Raw genomic sequence first — 22,580 nt, forward strand, 5'->3', positions numbered from 1 at the left:
CTTTTTCGCTGGCTCAATGTATATTTACATAAGAGCTTTTGCTATTGATACTTTTAACAGTTTGGTTGATTCACACTTTTAAAGGGTTGTAGTAACAGTAGTTTGTTCAAGAAAGTACCTGTAATGTACCCGTACCCATATCAGCTGAGGTTATTCATGAAGGCCCCGCTTTCTCAACCTTACCCTTGATCCTCAGGTTACATCACCACCAGTCAGCTCTCCCCCTCAAAGAGAAAAGCAGCCTACGGTCATTTGGGACTATGGCGACTTTATTTTACTTGAAGAAACTTATGAATGCCTGTTTTATCAGCTTTTCCATACATCCCACTGTAACTATAGAGTTCATTAGGTCTAAACAAAATGTATACTTTAGTGAGTGGGTATGGAAGTGCTTTCAGTTGACCTGGAGGGTAAAAAGAAGCCATTATGGGTGATTGGAGGGCCATGGGTTGGCATCGTGGTGGCATGAGTAATATTGTTCAAAGTTGTCTTTCAAAAGATACCCACGTCCAGACTATAGTTCATGACCGCTCTGAGGGACTGTGACTGCGACACCTTGAGAAGTTGACCCAAATCGCTGAAAATTGCAGGGTTCTAGGAGATATCTACCCCCACAATAGAGCTGGGCAGGTTAGGAATGTAGGATGTGGGCAACTCATTAAAATTTGGGACATTGGAAATGGGGGGACAGGGTGGAGGGAGGGCGGGTACCTCAGAATCGTACCCCATCCGCTATTTAGAAACGTCCGAACTCTATGAGAATCTGGCCCTTTATACTATGCTCTGTGAAACTCAGTTTTACTAATCCTTTCTTTTCAACATTTTGATTGAGCAGCTGCCTCACATTATTGCCCCCTCCATACCTCTGACTGACGTTGAACTGAGGCGCCTAGATCATTCGCCCTTCCTGTCTGCTGATTTAAAAATCTCATTCTGGCCATTCCCAGCACATCAACAAGCTCCTCAGTGTGCTTCTGGGCAGTTAATAGGGGCTGTGCAGGATTTCGCCTGACCTCACAACCCCCTCCTCGCCTCAGAGCTCCCCCACCCTACCCCCTCCGCCACATGAATCCTGAGGCATCAGAAGACTCACATACCATCCAGGAGCAATATTTTTACAACCCACCCACACCAAAATTCATTCCCATGTGATTGAAAATCTGGCCCCATATTTGGGAAATGGAATGATCATGGCATAGTGGTGCTTTTGTAGCAGATTGGACACTTCTCACTCTCCCATACAGTATGAACTCAAAAGCACAGCCAAAATGTGTCACCCGGGATTTACACGAGATATACTTTCCAAACGTTATGTACTATATTGTTATCATGTGACTTGTTACAGAACAGCAGAAACCCTTAAGTTGGTCCTACACTGGAATATGCACCTAGGTGATGTGAGATGTGGTGCAGGGTCACAATGGGGCTGTGGTTAAGAAATTAAAAAGGGCAACAAAATATAATTTTCTCCTTTTTTAACTTGAATTTGTTTCCAATCTTCAGCCAAACAGAACCAGCTCTTGACCCAAGATGGCTTCATGATGTACCTGCTGTCTCCTGATGGGGACGTGTTCAACCCCGTTCATGACCAAGTTTACCAGGACATGACCCAGTCTCTCAGCCACTACTTCATCTCATCTTCCCATAACACCTATCTGATGGAGGACCAGCTGGGAGGACCAAGCAGTACTGAGGCATACATTAGGTAACTACCATCAACTTCTTATGTGAAATGCGTCCAGGTTGTCTCATTCCCAGTGCTAGCAGAGCTGGACCCAAAATACAAAGTCAGGAGTGTGATGGAAAACTCTCTACTTGTCTGGACGAGTATGACTCCAACAACACTCAAAAAGCTCAACACCATCCAGGACAAAGCAGCCCAATTGATCGACACTACCATCAGTATAGTGGCACAGTTGATAGCACTGTTGCCTCACAGCGCCAGGAACCCTGGTTCAATTCTGGCTTTGGGTGACAGTGTGGAGTTTGCACATTCGCCCTGTGTCTGCGTGGGTTTCCTCTCGGTACTCCGGTTTCCTCCCACAGCCCAAAGCTGTGTAGGTTAGGAGGGGTTCCGGGGTACGGCAGGGGAATCAGCTTAGATAGGGTGTTTTTTCAGAGGGTCTGTGCAGACTTGATGGTTGGATGGCCTCCTTCTGCACTGTAGGGATTCAAAATCTTCTATTCTAATCTTCACTCCCTCCACCACCAACGCACAGTGACAGCAGTGTGTACCATCTACAAGATGCACTGCAGCAAATCATTCCTTCAACAGCACCTTCCAAACCCATGAAATCTACCACCGAGGAGGACCAGGGCAGCAGACACATTGAAACATCACTACCTGCAAGTTCCCTTCAAGTCTCTCACCATTCTGACTTGGAAATAAATCGGCCATTTCTTTACTGTTACTGGGTCAAAATTTTGGAACTCCCTCCCTAACAGCACTGTGAGTGTACCTACACCTCAGGGGCTGCAGCAGGTTAAGAAGGCAGCTCACTACCACCTTCCCATAGGGCAATTAAGAAGGGAAAGAAATGCTGGCCTGGCCAATGATGCCAATATTCTATGAAAGAATAAAAAGTCAATAACAGTGAAGAAATGGTGATATATTTCTAAGTTAGGATAATGTGCGGCTTGGAGGGGAACTTACAGGTGGTGGTGTTTCTATATGTCTGCTGCCCTTGTCCTTCTAGATGGCAGAGATTGTAGGTTTGAAAGATGGTGTTGAAGGAGTCTTGGTGATTTGCTTCACTGTGTCTCGTAGATTGTACACACTGCTTCTAATGTGCGTCAGTGGCAGAGGGAGTGAATATTGAAGGTGGTGGATAGGGTGCCAATGAAGCAGATGGCTTTGTCTTGTATGTGTTAATGGAGCTGCACTCATCCAGGCAAGTGGAGGGTATTCTATCACACTCTGACTTGTGACTTGTAGATCTTGGACAGATTTTGGAGAGTCGGGAGTTCTCAGAATTCATAGCCACTGTTCTTGTAGCCATAGTATTTGTATAGCTAATCCAGTTCAGTTTCTGGCAATGGTAACCCCCAGGAAGATTCAGTGATGGCAATGCCATTGACTGTCAAAGGGAGATGGCTAGATTATCTCTTGATGGAGATGGTTATTGCCTGGCAATTGTGTGATGCCAATGTTTCTTGCCACTTATTTGCCCAGGATGTTGTCCAGGTCTTGTGGCATGCAGCCACAGACATATGTGGCTAATAGGTTGTGCAGGAGAAATATCTTGATTACTTTGATGTTTTGAAGAGATTACCAACGTTTATCATTACCGCATAAATGTCCTGCTGGCTGATTGTTCCTTCAGCTGTTGGTTTATCCATTTACCTGAGTTTACCTGATCCTCAGTCTCATGGAGTGTCTACATTCTGGAAGTGATTACAGCCTATGACCCTGGTGAAGTGTTGGCTAGTGTAGACTTGAGAGATGAACAGACACTTCCAACACTGATGAAGGTTCAACTCAATTTTATTCACTATTTCTAACTAACTAACACACGATGAATGTGGGTCTAAATGATGCTAACTTAAACTAGAGACCAAAGCCTTGTCCGAACCAGTTGATTCTCTCAGCACGTGTTGTGAGTCTGTGCTGGGCTGGATGAGTTCTTGTTACACTCAGAGGCAGCACCCAGAAGTGAGCGGGAACCGTGGTGCCCTCTGCCTTTATAGTGTGTGTATTCTAACTGATGATTGGCTGCGGTGTTTGTACATGTTGATTGATCCCTGTGTGTGTCTGCACCATGATATACTGGTGTATATTATGACACCTGGTTTAAAGCAGGTTAATGGGGAAGGAGGCAGTTACTATCAGGTTACCTACCTACCCAGAAAATATCTTGGATCTTCTCTCTCAGCGGTTTTAATCTGCATTCCCAATCAGGTCCAGTGATGTCTTGAGGCCTGGGAGTTGAGTATCGATGAACATTCCTGTAAAAGGTTTCATCGCTCATTTTAGTGTGACTGGGACCCTGCTGACCATTTCAGGATAAAAGCCAGAGTGGGAAGCATGCACTTTCTCTGTACAGTTCCAACAGTGCTGGAGCTGAAGAAAAGGTCAGTTTGAAATGATTTCCAAGAGGCCAAGAAGTGCAGAAGTGAATTGGCAAACTCCATGGGGTCATTGCCAGCTACACGCACCATCCTCAACTTCTGCTCCAAAACCAACCCAACCACTGACTCTGGCTGTGGTCCATAACCAGTCACATTCACGCACCAGCTGCACATTCTCTGTAAACCACGCAGCCGCGCTCACCCATTCCTCAACCCTGGATGAGGCATGAGGCTGTAATTGACCACGGCTACGGTACTATCAGCTGATCTTAACGGGTGAGGGTAGGCAGCAGCCCAGTCTGGACACCCATAAAGTTTCTGGCTGGTGATCAGGTTTGCAATTTGTTCAGGTAAAGCCAACGTTTATTACCCATCAGTAATTGCCTTTGAGAAGGTAGGTTGTGGGGAGCTGCCTTCCTGAAACGTTATAGTCCATGTGGTGTAGGTACATCCATTGTGCTGTCAGGGAGGGAAGAAAGAGCCTTGAGTAAGTGAGTAGCTGAACAGCAGGGGTACTGGACTGATAGACCAGTAGATTCAGGCTAGAAGAGTCAGTTCAATTAGGGGCTGCAAGACCCGTTCAGCCATAATAATGCATTTTCCCGCGGAAAGTGATTTGTTAGCAGAGCCAACAAAACACACATGTTCCAGAGCTCAGGGCCTGGTAGAAGCTACGGCTGCAGATGTAGCTGCTCTCTAAATCTAATTTTCATTGCAGGCACAGTGGTTAGCACTGCAGCACGGTAGCACAAGGGTTGCACGGTAGCACAGTAGTTAGCAGTTGCTTCACAGCTCCAGGGTCTCAGGTTCGATTCTCGGCTTGGGTCACTGTCTGTGCGGAGTTGGCACGTCCTTCCCGTGTCTACGTGGGTTTCCTCCGGGTGCTCCAGTTTCCTCCCACAGTCCAAAGATGTGCAAGTTTGGTGGATTGACCGTGCTAAATTGCCCTTAGTGTCCAAAAAGATAAGGTGTGATTACTGGGTTACGCGGATAGGGTGGAGGTGTATCCTTGAGTGGGTGCTCTTTCCAAGGGCCGGTTCAGTCTCAATGGGCCGAATGGCCTCCTTCTACACTGTAAATTCTATGATCAAACAATGGTGTTATGCTATTTGGGCCTGGCTGCTGCTGAAACTGACAAGTGGGAGTTTCGAAATTAAATAGCAATTGGCAATGAATAACTCAATCACATTCAAACATCAGGAACCTTCAAAACTTTAGACTTTGCGAGAAAATCAGCTCTGAGTTAAGGTGAATTTCAGGATCCATCCACTGAAGTTAACGGCATTCAGGCAACAGCCCATGGAATCGATTGGCAGATTTGTGAGTCAGTGTCAGGACAAGGGCAGAGCCTTCCTGTACCGGCTGAGGTTATTGATGAAGACCACGGAATCTCAACCTTGCCCCTTGCTTGAGGTGTGGTGATCCTCAGGTTAAGTCACCACCAGCCAGCTCTGCCCCTCAAAGAGGAAAGCAGCCATTGGTCAGCTGGGACTTTGGCAACTTTTCAAGGGCCGAACCTGTGATTCCTCAGACAGAGTTGGCAGAAAGAATTATGGAGCTCATTGTATTAATCCCGATAAAAAGTTCAAGAAAGACTTGTTAGAGAAGAAAAAAGGACACAATTGGCACCCTACTCAAGAATGGTAGGAGATGTAAAGATTTGTTTACTGGCTGACAAGTACTGGGAATAGCGACAACTAGTGGTAAAGTATGAAGACAGGGCAAGATATGTGGGAGATGTGGTCTTATACATTAGCCATGGAACTCTCCTGCATTTTGAGATTTCTGTAAGGTGTGCAGTCTGAAGGAACTTTGGGAGTGACTCTAGCTGTGCAGGTGTGGTCAAGGACTACAGCTAGGTATAGTCAAGCAAAAAATGGATGCCAGACAGTGGCAGCAACATAAAGGAGTATGCCAAAGGCCAGTCGAAGCACAGGCATTTTCATAAAGTAGGCAACAAACTAGATCACGTAGAAAAATCACTGAGATGGAATTCTTGAGCTTGAAAGCCAACAGGAGCTGCAAGCATACAGTCGGAAGCTTATACCACAGTTGATAAAATGTGGCCCTAACAGGAATGGCAAACACATTCTTCATCTCAACATTGGCTTGGAAGCTAGTGCCAATATTCTACCTTTGAGAATACTTACTGATATAGAACATAGAACAGTACAGCACAGAACAGGCCCTTCGGCCCTCAATGTTGTGCCGAGCCATGATCACCCTACTCAAACCCACGTATCCACCCTATACCCATAACCCAACAACCCCCCCCCCCCCTTAACCTTACTTTTATTAGGACACTACGGGCAATTTTAGCATGGCCAATCCACCTAATCCGCACATCTTTGGACTGTGGGAGGAAACCGGAGCACCCGGAGGAAACCCACGCACACAGGGGGAGGACGTGCAGACTCCACACAGACAGTGACCCAGCCGGGAATCGAACCTGGGACCCTGGAGCTGTGAAGCATTTATGCTAACCACCATGCTACCCTGCTGCCCCGGGTATCTGAATAGCTGACAGTCAGTCTTACAACCTACAATATCCAGGCAGACAGCATATAGAATGATTCAGCAGACATTTTTGCAGGGAGCACTAATTGTGAAGTGCAGAAAAGACAGTTCTGCATGGTCTTCACAAGTCTCTTATGTAGGAGACTCAAATAGTCCATTTGTAGCAGGATTATCAGCATGTAGTGAGCACAGAATTGTGATGATTCATGAAATCAACAGGGCACCAGTACTGGGAGATAAAGCCAAGTATGACCCCACAGATTCAGCTAAGGAATTGCAACTAAAATATTCAGACAGGATAATGCTGTGGGACATTTCAGTGTGTTTATTGTGTGTAATCAACATAGCCAATGTTCAGTGTGTGTAAACAACAATGGCAATGTTCAGTGTGCGTAATCAGCATTGCCAATGTTCAGTCCGTGTAATCAACATTGTCAATGTTCAGTCCATGTAACCAACATTGTCAATGTTCAGTCCGTGTAATGAACATTGTCAATGTTCAATCCGTGTAATGAACATTGTCAATGTTCAGTCCGTGTAATCAACATTGTCAATGTTCAGTCCATGTAATCAACATTGTCAATGTTCAGTCCATGTAACCAACATTGTCAATGTTCAGTCCATGTAATCAACATTGTCAATGTTCAGTGTGTGTAATCAACATTGTCAATGTTCAGTCTGTGTCATCAGCATTGCCAATATTTAGTGTGTGCCTTTTTTTCAGGGCTCTCCTGAGGGGCTGTCGCTGTGTGGAGTTGGACTGTTGGGAAGGGCCAAATGGGGAGCCAATCATCTATCACGGATATACACTCACCTCAAAAATCCTCTTTAAAGACGTCATTACAACAATCCGGGATTACGCCTTCACAGTAAGTCAATGGGGATGATTCCCAGTGGTCTGCATGGCGGAAATCCACATTGTGCTGTTGGGGACACATAATCTTAAACCTTGACATTCAGGGAGGAAATGCAGAAACAACTTCACAGAAAGTTTAGTGCAAATGAAGAACATCGGGCTGGATTCTCCGCACCCTCGCGGCAAAATCGCGGCCGGCGATGTGGCGGAGAATCGATGTTCCGGCAGGAAATCGGGAGATTGACAATTGTCATTACACGGACTGAACATTGACCATGTTGATTACATGCCGGTTCACCAGTTCTGCGGACCCCAAAAAACTGTATACTCGGGGGTACGCCCCACCTGGGACCATTGCCAGGGGCCCACTCAGCAATTCTCCACCACCGACTGGCCGACGGTGTGGAACTAATGTGCTCCAGCCTGTTGGAATACTCACATAAGTCCGCAGCCGGATCAGAGGCCCAGGGTTTGAGGGTTGGGCATGCGATTGATCGGAGAATCTTTTTCTCAGGTCTGGCTTCTCTTTCTTATCCCGTATTGTTGGAAAAACTGAGAACATCAGCAAAGGGATAACTAGTTAGTGCTCCTTGTGATGCAAGCTTAGAACTTAAAACCCACTTTCTGCTGCTGCTTGACTGGATTCATCGCACCATGCAGAGAATTATCATTTGTTTCTGATCTCTCTCGACTGATCCCTCTCTCCTGACCTTCCTTACTCTCTCCTGAAATTTCCCAACTCCCGAATTCCTTTCCCAATTAGTGCTGGGGGCAGCTGCTGAGGATGCAGCCTTTTCATTGGCATCTGTTTCCCAGGTAGCCCCGGGAAAAATAGCAGGTCCTCCTCGGACTGACTCAGTCAATGATGGAGATTACTCCCCATGCCTAGGTCACACTGTTGGACCAGCCCCAATGATTGTCCAGCTCGAGCCTCAGGAGGAGCGGTGTGCAAAACTTTTCAGAGAATGTAATCTTAGCAATTCATTCAAAGAAAAGGAAGTGAAAGGGTGGTGGTTTCCTACATTAAAGAACCATTCTTTATGCAGCCCAATCTAAATATTACATTTACTGAAAAGGAAAATAACTGTAGATTTTAAAGATCTAAAATCCAGGAATGGAGTTCGAACAGAGTCTGGAAAAGACATGTTCACATTTTAACATTCCTGCTCCTCCCGGAAATGTCAAAGGCACTCTTACTGTTACGCAGACCATTGGCCATGGAATTGGGCAGTTTGAGCACTCCATTGGGTCAAGGCAGTTCCCTGATATGACAGTCAAAACCCAATTAGGACTCGCATCCCAATATTCAAGTAGCTATCTCCTTGCAAACCAAATGTTGCACCCTTTTCAAAATGGCACCAATCACAGTTCTGGTATTAACAGGTGGTGAGATTACCAATCCAATGGTGCCACCCCATTAATACCAGGTGAAAGGGGTAAACATTGAGCATGTTATAGCATAAAATTGTCAGTGCACTGTACAATCATCATCCACACTACAGTCTCACACCCACTGTGTACACTTGTGTACAAGAGCTTCCTAGAAAGACCAGGTGTGGAGCCGCACTTAGAACAACTGGAAGCAGTTTTCCCATTTTGATCTTTCTAGGAAGCGCTTCAGAACAAAGAGACAGCCTCTTCAATAAAAACTGCAGCTAGAAAGAACATCTGCTCAAAAGAGGAAGCATTTCAGAGTAATCGATCATGAAGAACTATCAGAATAAATAATACTAATCATTCCTTTGAAATAGCCTGGACCTTCAATCGAGAGGCTTGTAAAAGGAATAGAATGCAGTTCACTGATTTTAGGCATGTAAGAATGCACAGAGGCTTGATAAGTTAAAGTGGAATGAAAGTGACTGCGAAAAAAGAACTTCAAAGATTTCTATCACATTTAGGGGAAGATTTTCACCTCCTCCTGCCAGATCTTTGAACTTGACACGCTGGGGGAGGAGACATCAAGGGGCTGCAACACCATCAGATGGAATACTTTCAAATAAAAACTTATCCTGCTAAAAGACAGTGTAATGATTTTCAAAGCTAGAGGGAAGACCAGCCACACGACCCTTCACCCCGGCAAAGAACCTCGACCTGAGCCCAAGGACCCCCGAGCCCCATATCCCCTGAAGGACCCCCCTCAACACCATGTGGGAAAGTGTAGAGAGGATATTCACCCTCTTGCCTCCTAAGACTCCAAGCTACAAGGTTCCAGCTTAACAGGATCTGCACTAATTCACGCCCATGTGACTCCATGCTGGGAGGGCTGGAGCATCCCAGGAGGCTGGTAAATAGGGCTTCCTGCCCAATAATCAGTTTGAAATTAAATTAAATTTGTTGTTTGCATGTTCTCGCCCAGTCTGAGTGAGAACCTGATCAGGACCATCAGAGCAATCGCACGCTTGAGTGATTGGAATGTACTTAGTGATTGGAAAGCACTCACCTCTCTTTGATGTGGTTGATGTTTGTAAACATTGGGGTTTCAGCACTTAAAATCACTTACCCATGCAGGGAGATGAATAAATCAAGGCTGCAACTGTTTTGTGGAAGCTGTAAATCACATGAATGAGTGGCTTGTAGCTATGGGATCTGAGGGGTTTTAACACAGGTCACAGCTGTTCTCTTTCCAGGAATGGAGTTGTGGTGCTTCCAGGCAAGTGTTACCAGTGTAATTTCTGTCACTGCTCCTGTATGGACTGCTCTCTACCTTCCAGACAGGGGTCTTTTTCTGGGGTGTCTGTGGGAGTCCCTCTAATTAGGGGATCCCTGTAATGCGCCCCTCTAGTTAGGTTGTCTCTAAGGGGGGGGGGTGGAATTCCTTTAGTTAGGTGGCCTATATGGGGTCTTCCTATTAAGGAGGTCCCTGGGGGTCTCCCTATTAAGGCGATCCTTGGGAGGGTCTCCCTAGTTCAGGAGACCCGGGAGGGGAGTGTCAGGTCAACCCCATACGTGAGAGAAGGGGGCATGAAATGAAAATGAAATGAAAATCGCTTATTGCCACGAGTAGGCTTCAATGAAGTTACTGTGAAAAGCCCCTAGTCGCCACATTCCGGCGCCTGTTCGGGGAGGCTGGTACGGGAATCGAACCGTGCTGCTGGCCTGCTTGGTCTGCTTTAAAAGCCAGCGATTTAGGTCAGTGAGCTAAACCAGCCCCTTGTGAGCTAAACCAGCCCCTTGCATGCAGAGTATCCGGGGTTGGGGGGGGCTGCTTTTCTTTGTGGAGAGGACTGCTTTGAAATGTGGGGATTGATTTGCGCTGCGGGGTGTGGCCAGCCGGGACTTCGTTTCAGACCACCCTCTCAAAATGGCGGCCCGATAGCAAAATTTGCACGGCAAGGGTTACTGAATTGTTCCTGATTTGCACTCCCAGGGGGAATGTAAATCAGTAGCAATTCTTCTCCAACGAATTTCTCCCAAATGGAGAATCTTGCCCGTTGTGTACAATCATACACACACACTATACAATCACACACACAATGCACAATCACACACTGTACAATTACACACACACACTGTGTACAATTGCACACACATAGTGCACAATCACACACTGTACAATCACACACACACAGTGTACAATCACACACACACACACACACAATCACTCACACAGTGTATAACTACACACACCACACACACAATCACACGCACAGTCAATCACACACACAGTCATTCCCTTAGAACAGTTTGTTGACAGATCAAAGGTAGTGAAACACAGCCAAGCATTCATAATGGCTACCACCATCAAAGCATTAGTTTCCCAACTCCAAAGCCTGAAAGTGAAAGAACAGATGATGCTTCTGCATTCGAATGCAAATCAATGGAGGGGAACGGATTTTTAAACATCTTTCCAACCAGGGGTTTTCTTTACAGTCAGAGCTGCCTGGACATTTACATTCCAATGCCAAAGATATGGAAGAGAATTTGCTGACACATTTTTCTACATTTTTGAATGAATTACAAGTATAGTCATAGCCACTGTATAGTTACACACCCAGTGTACAATTATACATTATTGTGCTGTATACATGAAGGTTGCAATTTAACTATCGCAATTTAACAGATCTGGGCATGCCGGTTAAATAGCGGGAAATACCAAAATTGAGATTCGCTGGGCAAGAATCAGTTTGTCATCTCACCGGCCCGTTCCCAATGTCGAGTTCCGGATCATGTCCAAATATGGCAAACAAGGGCAACTTTAGCATGGCCAAGCCACCTAAGGTGCACATCTTTAGACCATGGGAGGAAACCGGAGCACCCGGAGGAAACCCACGCAAACACAGGGAGAACGTGCAAACTCCACACAGGCAGCCACCCAAGGGCAGGATTGAACCCGGGCCTCTGATGCTGTGATGCAGCAGTGCGCATTGTCTGCACCATGGTGTTGACGCCCTCAGTAATGCTCCTCAGGGACTGGGCCACCCTCTTCAATGCCCCGGCAATGTCCACCTGCGGTGAAGACACGTCCATCAGCGACTGGGACATACTCTGCAATGTCTCCACAATATCCACTTTTGACTGGGACATGATGTTGAGGCCTTCAGCCATGGTTATCGCAGAGTGAGCTATACCTCAGACACCACCACTCAAGACAATGACAATGTGCTTCAGCCTTTCCACTGCGATTACCACCCTTTATTGCAGTTTTAGTGCTACGTATTGCTGGCATCATCTCTGCATCCATTGCCACTGAGACTCCTAAATTCGGTTATGCACTCGCTGGAATGTCATGGACATCCCCTCCTGGATCTCGTGGCTGTGTCCCATCACCTGCATCAGCTCTGGGACCCAGCTGTGTCCTGGGATCCATCAGAACTCCAACTGCTGACTCCCATGGATGCTCCTGCTTCCACCAGATCTGCATCAGCAACTGTGCGTTGCTCACCAGATTGTGCCCCTGAGGCCTGTCCACTAATGTCACCCACCGAGGTGCGTGCCTCTGCTCTGGTGGAAGCTGGGGATAATAACTGTCACCTCGATGGAGGTCTCCTCGGAGCCCTCCTCCGAGGTAATCTCTTGGCAGGCAGGAAGGGAACGACTCCGGATGGCGCAGCCTCATCAGATGGAGATCCTGCAAGGCAATGGCCATCTTTCAGTGAGAGGGAAGAATCATTTTGTCTGGCATGAGCAACTCACGAGACAGGTCATCTGGGTGTAGGGGCAGTGGATCTTCACCTCTGTAGTGCAGACCAAGCTCGCTGTCAGTGACTGCTCTCTCTCCTTGGACAACCCCGTGATCTCCAGGGCCAGTTCTTCATAGGGTTTTAGGATTCAGGTCTCTGGTACTCAGCCCCCACCCCCACTTCTTGGCCCTTTCCCGCTGATTATGAGCTATCTTCTCCTCTAGAGAGGGCATTGTGAGCTAGGTGCTTGATGGGTCAAGGGCTGTATAGCAGGTGGGCACGACACCTGGACTTATAAGAACATAAGAACTAGGAGCAGGAGTAGGCCATCTGGCCCCTCGAGCCTGCTCTGCCATTCAATTAGATCATGGCTGATGTTTTGTGGACTCAGCTCCACTTTCCGGCCCGAACACCATAACCCTTAATCCCTTTATTCTTCAAAAAACTATCTATCTTTACCTTAAAAACATGTAATGAAGGAGCCTCAACTGCTTCACTGGGCAAGGAATTCCATAGATTCACAACCCTTTGGGTGAAGAAGTTCCTCCTAAACTCAGTCCTAAATCTACTTCCCCTTATTTTGAGGCTATGCTCCCTAGTTCTGCTGTCACCCGCCAGTGGAAACAACCTGCCCGCATCTATCCTATCTATTCCCTTCATAATTTTAAATGTTTCTATAAGATCCCCCCTCATCCTTCTAAATTCCAACGAGTACAGTCCCAGTCTACTCAACCTCTCCTCATAATCCAACCCCTTCAGCTCTGGGATTAACCTAGTGAATCTCCTCTGCACACCCTCCAGCGCCAGTACGTCCTTTCTCAAGTAAGGAGACCAAAACTGAACACAATACTCCAGGTGTGGCAGCACTAACACCTTATACAATTGCAACATAACCTCCCTAGTCTTAAACTCCATCCCTCTAGCAATGAAGGACAAAATTCCATTTGCCTTCTTAATCACCTGTTGCACTTGTAAACCAACCTTCTGTGACTCATGCACTAGCACACCCAAGTCTCTCTGAACAGCGGCATGCTTTAATATTTTATCGTTTAAATAATAATCCCGTTTGCTGTTATTCCTACCAAAATGGATAACCTCACATTTGTCAACATTGTATTCCATCTGCCAGACCCGAGCCCATTCACTTATCCTATCCAAATCCCTCTGCAGACTTCCAGTATCCTCTGCACTTTTCGCTTTACCACTCATCTTAGTGTCATCTGCAAACTTGGACACATTGCCCTTGGTCCCCAACTCCAAATCATCAATGTAAATTGTGAACAATTGTGGGCCCAACACGGATCCCTGAGGGACACCACTAGCTACTGATTGCCAACCAGAGAAACACCCATTTATCCCAACTCTTTGCTTTCTATTAATTAACCAATCCTCTATCCATGCTACTACTTTACCCTTAATGCCATGCATCTTTATCTTATGCAGCAACCTTTTGTGTGGCACCTTGTCAAAGGCTTTCTGGAAATCCAGATATACCACATCCATCGGCTCCCCGTTATCTACTGCACTGGTAATGTCCTCAAAAAATTCCACTAAATTAGTTAGGCATGACCTGCCTTTAACGAACCCATGCTGCGTCTGCCCAATGGGACAATTTCTATCCAGATGCCTTGCAATTTCTTCCTTGATGATAGATTCCAGCATCTTCCCTATTACCGAAGTTAAACTCACTGGCCTATAATTTCCTGCTTTCTGCCTACCTCCTTTTTTAAACAGTGGCGTCACGTTTGCTAATTTCCAATCCACCGGGACCACCCCAGAGTCTAGTGAATTTCGGTAAATTATCACTAGTGCATCTGCAATTTCCCTAGCCATCTCTTTTAGCACTCTGGGATGCATTCCATCAGGGCCAGGAGACTTGTCTACCTTTAGCCCCATTAGCTTGCCCATCACTCCCTCCTTAGTGATAACAATCCTCTCAAGGTCCTCACCTGTCATAGCCCCATTTCTATCAGTCGCTGGCATGTTATTTGTGACTTCCACTGTGAAGACCGACCCAAAAAACCTGTTCAGTTCCTCAGCCATTTCCTCATTTCCCATTATTAAAACTCCCTTCTCATCCTCTAAAGGACCAATATTTACCTTAGCCACTCTTTTTTGTCTTATATATTTGTAAAAACTTTTACTGTCTGTTTTTATATTCTGAGCAAGTTTACTCTCATACTCTATCTTACTCTTCTTTATAGCTTTTTTAGTAGCTTTCTGTTGCCCCCTAAAGATTTCCCAGTCCTCTAATCTCCCAGCAATCTTTGCCACTTTATATGCTTTTTCCTTCAATTTGATACTCTCCCTTATTTCCTTAGATATCCACGGTCGATTTTCCCTCTTTCTTCCGTCCTTCCTTTTTGTTGGTATAAACCTTTGCTGAGCACTGTGAAAAATCGCTTGGAAGGTTCTCCACTGTTCCTCAACTGTTCCACCATAAAGTCTTAGCTCCCAGTCTACCTTAGCTAGTTCTTCTCTCATCCCCTTGTAATCTCCTTTGTTTAAACACAAAACACTAGTATTTGATTTTACTTTCTCACCCTCCATCTGTATTTTAAATTCCACCATATTGTGATCGCTCCTTCCGAGAGGATCCCTAACTATGAGATCATGAATCAATCCTGTCTCATTACACAGGACAAGATCTAGGACCGCTTGTTCCCTCGTAGGTTCCATTACATACTGTTCTAGGAAACTATCGCGGATACATTCTATAAACTCCTCCTCACGGTTGCCTTGACCGACCTGGTTAAACCAATCGACATGTAGATTAAAATCCCCCATGATAACTGCTGTACCATTTCTACATGCATCAGTTATTTCTTTGTTTATTGCCTGCCCCACCATCTCGTTACTATTTGGTGGCCGATAGACTACTCCTATCAGTGACTTTTTCGCCTTACTATTCCTGATTTCCACCCAAATGGATTCAACCTTATCCTCCATAGCACCGATGTCATCCCTTACTATTGCCCGGATGTCATCCTTAAATAACAGAGCAACACCACCTCCCTTACCATCCACTCTGTCCTTCCGAATAGTTTGATACCCTCGGATATTTAACTCCCAGTCGTGACCATCCTTTAACCATGTTTCAGTAATGGCCACTAAATCATAGTCATTTACGATGATTTGTGCCACCAACTCATTTACTTTATTCCGAATACTACGAGCATTCAGGTAAAGTACACTTATGTTTGTTTTTTTACCTCTGTTTTGAATCTTAACATCTCCAGTTTTATTCCTTTTGTTATTACTGGGCCTATTCACTGAGCTCCCCTCAGTCACTGTACCTTGTACTGTCGCCCTTATGGATTTCTGACTATGTCTTCTCTGTCTTGCACTTTCCCCTTACTTCCTTTTGTTTCTGTCCCTGTTTTACTACCTTCCAACTTCCAGCATTGGTTCCCATCCCCCTGCCACATTAGTTTAAACCCTCCCCAACAGCTCGAGAAAACACCCCCCCTAGGACATCGGTTGAAGGGGTTGTGCTGGTGGGTGCCGGGGGATGCTGAGGAACATGGACAAAGATTGGATATGGGGAGGGTGTGAGTGTCAGCCAGTGATTTGTGGGGAGTGTTGGTAATTTGAGGAGTGGCAGGTGGAATTAATGCTAGGAGAGAGGTGGTAACTTACGTTGCAGCTCGGTGGAGGTCGTTGGTTTTCTTCCGACATTGGATGCTGGTTCTCCTGATCATGCTGCCCGGACTGATAGCCACTGCCACTGTCGCCCAGGTGGTGTCGGTGGCCCTGCTGCTGGTTGTGGCAGTATGGCTAAAGAGATCATATTACCAGAGAACCAGGCTGCCATTGGTACAGCAGCCTCGCTGCCCATTGGCCCAGGCAAGTCATGTGCCTCTCTGCCAATTAGTTGTGGCTGGTCATGTGACTCCCCGCCGATTGGCTGCGAGATTGGTAGCTCCGCCTACAAGGTGGGGTATAAGAGCTTGTGTTGGCTGGCAGTCGGCCTTTCTCTGTATGACCACTGCCGGGCTCACATCCAGCGTATGTGATTTGTTTGGGATTTGTCCAGCCTGTTGTTTGGAACTTCACTACGACTTGAGTCCACTTGATGGTGCATCAATTTAATACGCTAGACTTTGAAAATGGAACTACGGATTAAGCCAGAATTCCTCCGGATCAGCCCGCATGCTGCAAACGCGTCAGCAACTTTTAAACATTGGCTGGCGTGCTTCAACAGCTATCTCACTACTACAGAAAATCAACCAACAAAGGAGCAGAAACTCCACATCCTCCACTCGTGCATGGGCACCGCCGTTTACTCGATAAAAGAGGACGAACTGGACTATGATGTCGCCATGGATTTCCTAAAAGGACACTTCATCAGGCCAGTAAACCAAGTCTACCCGCGGCACCTCCTGGCAACAAGGCAACAATTCCCCGGTGAGTCCCTCGATGAATTCTATCGGGCCCTCATTGTCCTAGGGAGAAACTGCACCTGCCCGCAGGTCACTGCTGCGGAGCACACCGAACTCTTGATTAGGAATGCCTTTGTGGTGGGCATGCAGTGACCCCAAATACGGCAGAGACTGTCAGAGAAGGACGCTCTCAGCCTCACTGAGGCACGGACCCTTGTATCCTCTTTGGAGGTCGCTGACCACAACACGCGCGCGTATGCCCCCGGCCGTGCGGCAGCCCCTTGGGCAGCGTGGCACAGCCCCCTCACCCCCGCCGACTCGGACCCCCAGACCTGCGCTGCAGGATGCCCAGACAAGCCCACGGGCCCCCGCTGCTATTTCTGCGGGCAGGCCAAGCACCCCCGCCCGTGCTGCCCGGCCCGCACCGCAGTCTGCAAGAGCTGCGGCAAAAAGGGCCATTTTGCAGCCGTCTGCCTCTCCAAGTTGGTCACTGCCGTTCCAGACAGCGACCGCGGGGGCCCCCCCCCCCCCCCGCACTCCTCTAGGGCCCCGTGCGGCCCGCGGACCTCGCTGCCTCCACCCCCCACCGCCATGAGTGATCCATGGCCGCCGCCATTTTAGGCCCCCGACACCACGTGTGACCCCAGGGCACTGCCATCTTGTTCATCCCCAAACACGTGCGGCCGACGGGGCCACCAACTTGGATCGGTACCGAGGACCCCGCAAGCGATTACTCCGTCCTGGATGACGACTCCGTGTTCCTGCCACAACTCGCCTCAGTGACACGGGACCAGACACGGCCCCGCACGCTTTCCACGGCGACCACACAGATCCACCTCAACGGTCACGAAACAAGCTGCCTACTGGACCGGATCCGGGAGCCCAGAGAGTTTCGTCCAACCCGACACGGTAAGACGCTGTGCGCTCCCCGTTCACCCCGTAAAGCACAAAATAGCTCTGGCATCTGGTTCGCACTCCGTCCAAATCACCGGGTGCTGCGTAGCGGACCTCATGGTCCAGGGGAGGGTTTTTTAAAATTATAAATTCCTCATCCTCCCCCGCCTCTGCGCACCGGCACTTCTTGGACTGGATTTGCAGTGCAACCTGCAGAGCCTAACTTTTAAATTCGGCAGCCCTATTCCCCCCCTTACTGTTAGCAGCCTCGCGTCCCTCAAGGTCGACCCCCCTTCCTTGTTTGCGAACCTCACCCCGGATTGCAAACCCGTCGCCACCAGGAGCAGACGGTACAGTGCCCAGGACCGGACCTTCATCAGGTCCGAGGTCCAAAGGCTCCTTAAGGAAGGAGTCATAGCGGCTAGCAACAGTCCCTGGCGAGCACAAATGCTGGTGGTTAAGATTGGGGAGAAAAACCGTCTGGTCATCGATTACAGTCAGACCATCAACAGGTTTACGCAGCTGGATGTGTATCCTCTCCCCCGTATCTCCGACCTGGTTAACAGGATCGCGAAGTACAAAGTCTTTTCCACGGTGGACCTTAAGTCCGCCTACCACCAGCTCCCCATCCGCACGAGTGACCAAAAGTACACTGCGTTCAAAGCGGATGGGCGACTCTACCACTTTTTAAGGGCTCCCTTTGGTGTCACGACTGGGGTCTCGGTCTTCCAAAGGGAGATGGACCGAATGGTTGACCAATACGATTTACGAGTCACCTTCCTGTATCTCGACAATGTCACCATCTGCGGCCATGACCAGCAGGACCACGACACCAACCTCCGTAAATTCCTCCGAACCACAAAACTCTTTAACCTCACGTATAATAAGGTTAAGTGCTTGTTTAGCACTGACCATCTAGCCATCTTCGGCTACGTAGTGCGTAACAGAGTGATAGGCCCCGACCCCGAACCCCAACGCATGCGCCCCCTTATGGAACTCCCCCTTCCCAACTCCCTCAAAGCCCTCAAACGCTGTCTGAGCTTCTTTTCTTATTATGCCCAGTGGGTCCCTAACTAAGCCGACAAAGCCCACCCCCTCATCCAATCCACCATGTTACCCCTGTCGATGGAGGCCCGCCAGGCCTTTAGCCACATCAAAATTGACATCGCAAAGGCCACGATGTGTGCTGTCGACGAGTCCCTCCTATTCCAGGTCGAGAGTGACGCGTCCGATGTAGCTCTGGCGGACACCCTCAACCAAGCGGGCAGACCCGTGGCCTTTTTCTCCCGGACCCTCCACGCTTCCGAAATCGCCATTCCTCGGTGGAAAAGGAGGCACAGGCCATTGTCGAAGCTGTGCGACATTGGAGGCACTATCTGGCCGGCAGGAGGTTTACCCTCCTCACAGACCAATGGTCAGCCTTTATGTTCGATAATGCACAGAGGGGCAAGATCAAGAACGACAAGATCTTGCGGTGGTGGATCGAGTTGTCCACGTACAACTACGATATCTTGTATCGTCCTGGGAAGCTCAACGAGCCTCCTGATGCCCTGTCCCGTGGTACCTGCAGCAATTTGCAGATTGACTGCCTCCGCACACTCCACGCGGACCTCTGCCATCCAGGGGTAACCCGCTTCTTTCATTTCATTAAGACCCGCAACCTGCCCTACTCCATCGAGGAGGTCAAGACCGTGACCAGGGATTGCCACATTTGCGCAGAGTGCAAACCGCACTTTTACCGCCCCAAGCAGGCGCATCTGATAAAGGCTTCCCGCCCCTTTGAGCGTCTCAGCATGGACTTTAAGGGTCCCCTCCCCTCCAACAACCGCAACATATACTTTTTTAATGTGATTGACGAGTACTCCCACTTCCCTTTTGCCATCCCCTGCCCTGACATGACCACTTCAACCGTCATAAAGGCCCTCCTATCCATCTTCTCCCTGTTCGGTTACCCCGCGTACATCCACAGCGACCGGGAGTCCTCCTTTATGAGTGACGAACTGCGTCAATTCCTGCTCAGCAGGGGCATCGCCTCCAGCAGGACGACCAGCTATAATCCTCGGGGTAACGGTCAGGTCGAGAGGGAGAACGGTACGGTCTGGAAGACCGTCCTACTGGCCCTACGGTCCACGTGTCTCCCAGTCTCCCACTGGCAAGAGGTTCTCCCAGACGCCCTCCACTCTATTCGGTCTCTCCTTTGTACTGCCACGAATCAAACACCTCATGAACGTCTTCTTGTTTTCCCCAGGAAGTCTTCCTCTGGGACCCCACTCCCGACCTGGCTGGCCACCCCCGGGCCCATCCTGCTCTGGAAGCATGTGCGGGTGCACAAGTCCGACCTGTTGGTTGACAGAGTCCAGTTACTCCACGCGAACCCGCAGTACGTGTACGTGGAGTATCCCGACGGACGACAGGACACGGTCTCCCTTCGGGACCTGGCACACGCCGGAGTGCGGCCACACCCACCAACACCAACACCCTCCCCCCAGTTCCGACCGCCCCCGGTGCCCCCAGCGCCCCCGCAACCCAGCGCACAGGAACCCCTTCCCCCGGCCCGGCTACCACCAACTCCGACCAGGGATACGGACACAGGACCACGACCACAGCTCCCGGAGTCACGGACGGCCACCGATCCAACGTCACCAACGTTGTTTTTTTTCTCTTGTACACTGTATACAGCATGGTATTCTTGCACGTTCGTCACGGGCCAGTGGGCAGCCATTGTTACCTCGGTACTACCCGAGAAGGTCTCTAGTCATACTACCAGTTTTATGGGCCATACACCCCACCCCATTCACCCCCCACCACCCCCCCCCCCCCCCATTGGATATGGGGAGGGTGTGAGTGTCAGCCAGTGATTTGTGGGGAGTGTTGGTAATTTGAGGAGTGGCAGGTGGAATTAATGCTAGGAGAGAGGTGGTAACTTACCTTGCAGCTCGGTGGAGGTCGTTGGTTTTCTTCCGACATTGGATGCTGGTTCTCCTGATTATGCTGCCCGGACTGATAGCCACTGCCACTGTCGCCCAGGTGGTGTCCGTGGCCCTGCTGCTGGTTGTGGTAGTATGGCTAGAGAGATCATATTACCGGAGAACCAGGCTGCCATTGGTACAGCAGCCTCGCTGCCCATTGGCCCAGGCAAGTCATGTGCCTCTCTGCCAATTAGTTGTGGCTGGTCATGTGACTCCCCGCCGATTGGCTGCGAGATTGGTAGCTCCGCCTACAAGGCGGGGTATAAGAGCTCGTGTTGGCTGGCAGTCAGCCTTTCTCTGTATGACCACTGCCGGGCTCACATCTAGCGTATTAAAGCCTGTTGTTTGGAACTTCACTACAACTCGAGTCCAATTGATGGTGCATCACTGGTCCTACGACCCCCTTGGGGGAACTGGATGTCCCGTCTCTCATCAACGGCATTGAGACGCCTGTCCAGGTCACCATCGCTAAAGCAAGGAACAGGTCTGTGCGCTGCCATGCTTGCATGCTGACTGAGTGAATGCTGAGGGAGCCTTTAAAAGCAACTCCCCCTCGATCCTGGCCATATGCTGAGGCTCGAGTCCAACGAATCAGATGACAAGATAGCCAGTAATGGCGAGAAGACTACGGGGGCTTATTTCCGGCACTAAGTCCTGTTAAATATGGGCCGCGATCTCGCCAAGCAGCCATCAAAAAACACACCAGTAATTGTGGCCAAAATGACAGTTAGAAATTGTTTTGTTAAATCGCATCTGAATTATTCTGGGCAGGATTCTCTCAGCCCAGGCCGGGCTGGAGAATCCCCACGACCGGCGGGAATCACACCACGCTGCCCTGACGCCGGCATGCGATTCTCCGCAGAGCTGTGAAAATGCCGAGTCCTGCCGGCGCCGTCCACACCTTCTCTCAGCCGGCGGGAACTCGGTGTGGAAGGGTCGGGGGGCACCAACCCCGAGGGGGGCCTCCGATGTGGCCTGGCCCGCGTTCGGGGCCCACCAATCGGCGGGCCGGCCTCTCTGGCTGGCGGCCTCCTTTCTTCAGTGCCGGCCCCAGTAGTCCTGCGCCATGTTGCATCTGAGCCGGCGCGTTGAAGGAAGCCACTGCGCATGTGCTCGAAGGTGCCACTGCGCAAGTGCAGATCCCGCGGCGCCCAGTTGACGCCGGAATGAGCAGCTGGAGCAATGTGAACCGCTCCAGTGCCGTGCTGGCCCCCTGTAGGGGCCAAAATTGCTGATCCTGAGGCTGTGTTGACGCCATCGAGAAACGCAACGGCGTTTCCGACGGTGTCAATACTTAGCCTCAGGATCACAGAATCCCGCCCCCTATTGTTTGAATTGAACAAAGTTCGTAATAGCAAAGTAAAAGTTCTGTGCTAAAAAATTCTGACTATCATACATTGCAAATTAATTAAATTATTTTTTGTCCAAGAATACAATTGTAGATCAAATTTTTCTCTTGTTATAATAATTTGTCGAACACTCAGTTTTCTGAGGTTGATATGATTGGCTGATGTCTGGAATCCTCTTGAATTCTCTGCACAGGTCTCTCTGTATCCTGTTATTCTATCCCTGGAGAATCACTGTGGTGTGGAGCAGCAAACAGTCATGGCCCGGCACTTAAAGGAAATCCTCGGCAACATGCTGGTAACTGCAACAATTGAAGGAAAAGCCCAGAATGAGCTTCCATCACCTGAGGTAACTTTGTGACAAATGACTGGGCCGTATGTCTCTGTATATTGACTGTGGGTGAGTCACTGGGATGTGGATACTGTCA

The 22,580-nt window shown here is 48.8% G+C and overlaps 1 protein-coding gene across 1 annotated transcript in view; it reads left to right on the forward strand.

Annotated features, from left to right (window-relative positions):
• Nucleotides 1-22,580, forward strand: part of LOC119954125 (1-phosphatidylinositol 4,5-bisphosphate phosphodiesterase delta-3-like) — a 227,051-nt gene that overhangs the window by 147,242 nt on the left and 57,229 nt on the right. Inside the window, exons 6-8 of the mRNA XM_038779046.1 lie at nucleotides 1,504-1,705; nucleotides 7,310-7,454; nucleotides 22,349-22,501. Of these exons, the coding sequence (XP_038634974.1) occupies nucleotides 1,504-1,705; nucleotides 7,310-7,454; nucleotides 22,349-22,501 (500 nt within the window). The remainder of the gene's footprint in view (nucleotides 1-1,503; nucleotides 1,706-7,309; nucleotides 7,455-22,348; nucleotides 22,502-22,580) is intronic.

This window comes from Scyliorhinus canicula, chromosome 19, assembly GCF_902713615.1.
Source record: "Scyliorhinus canicula chromosome 19, sScyCan1.1, whole genome shotgun sequence".
In the NCBI taxonomy this organism is placed as follows: domain Eukaryota; kingdom Metazoa; phylum Chordata; class Chondrichthyes; order Carcharhiniformes; family Scyliorhinidae; genus Scyliorhinus; species Scyliorhinus canicula.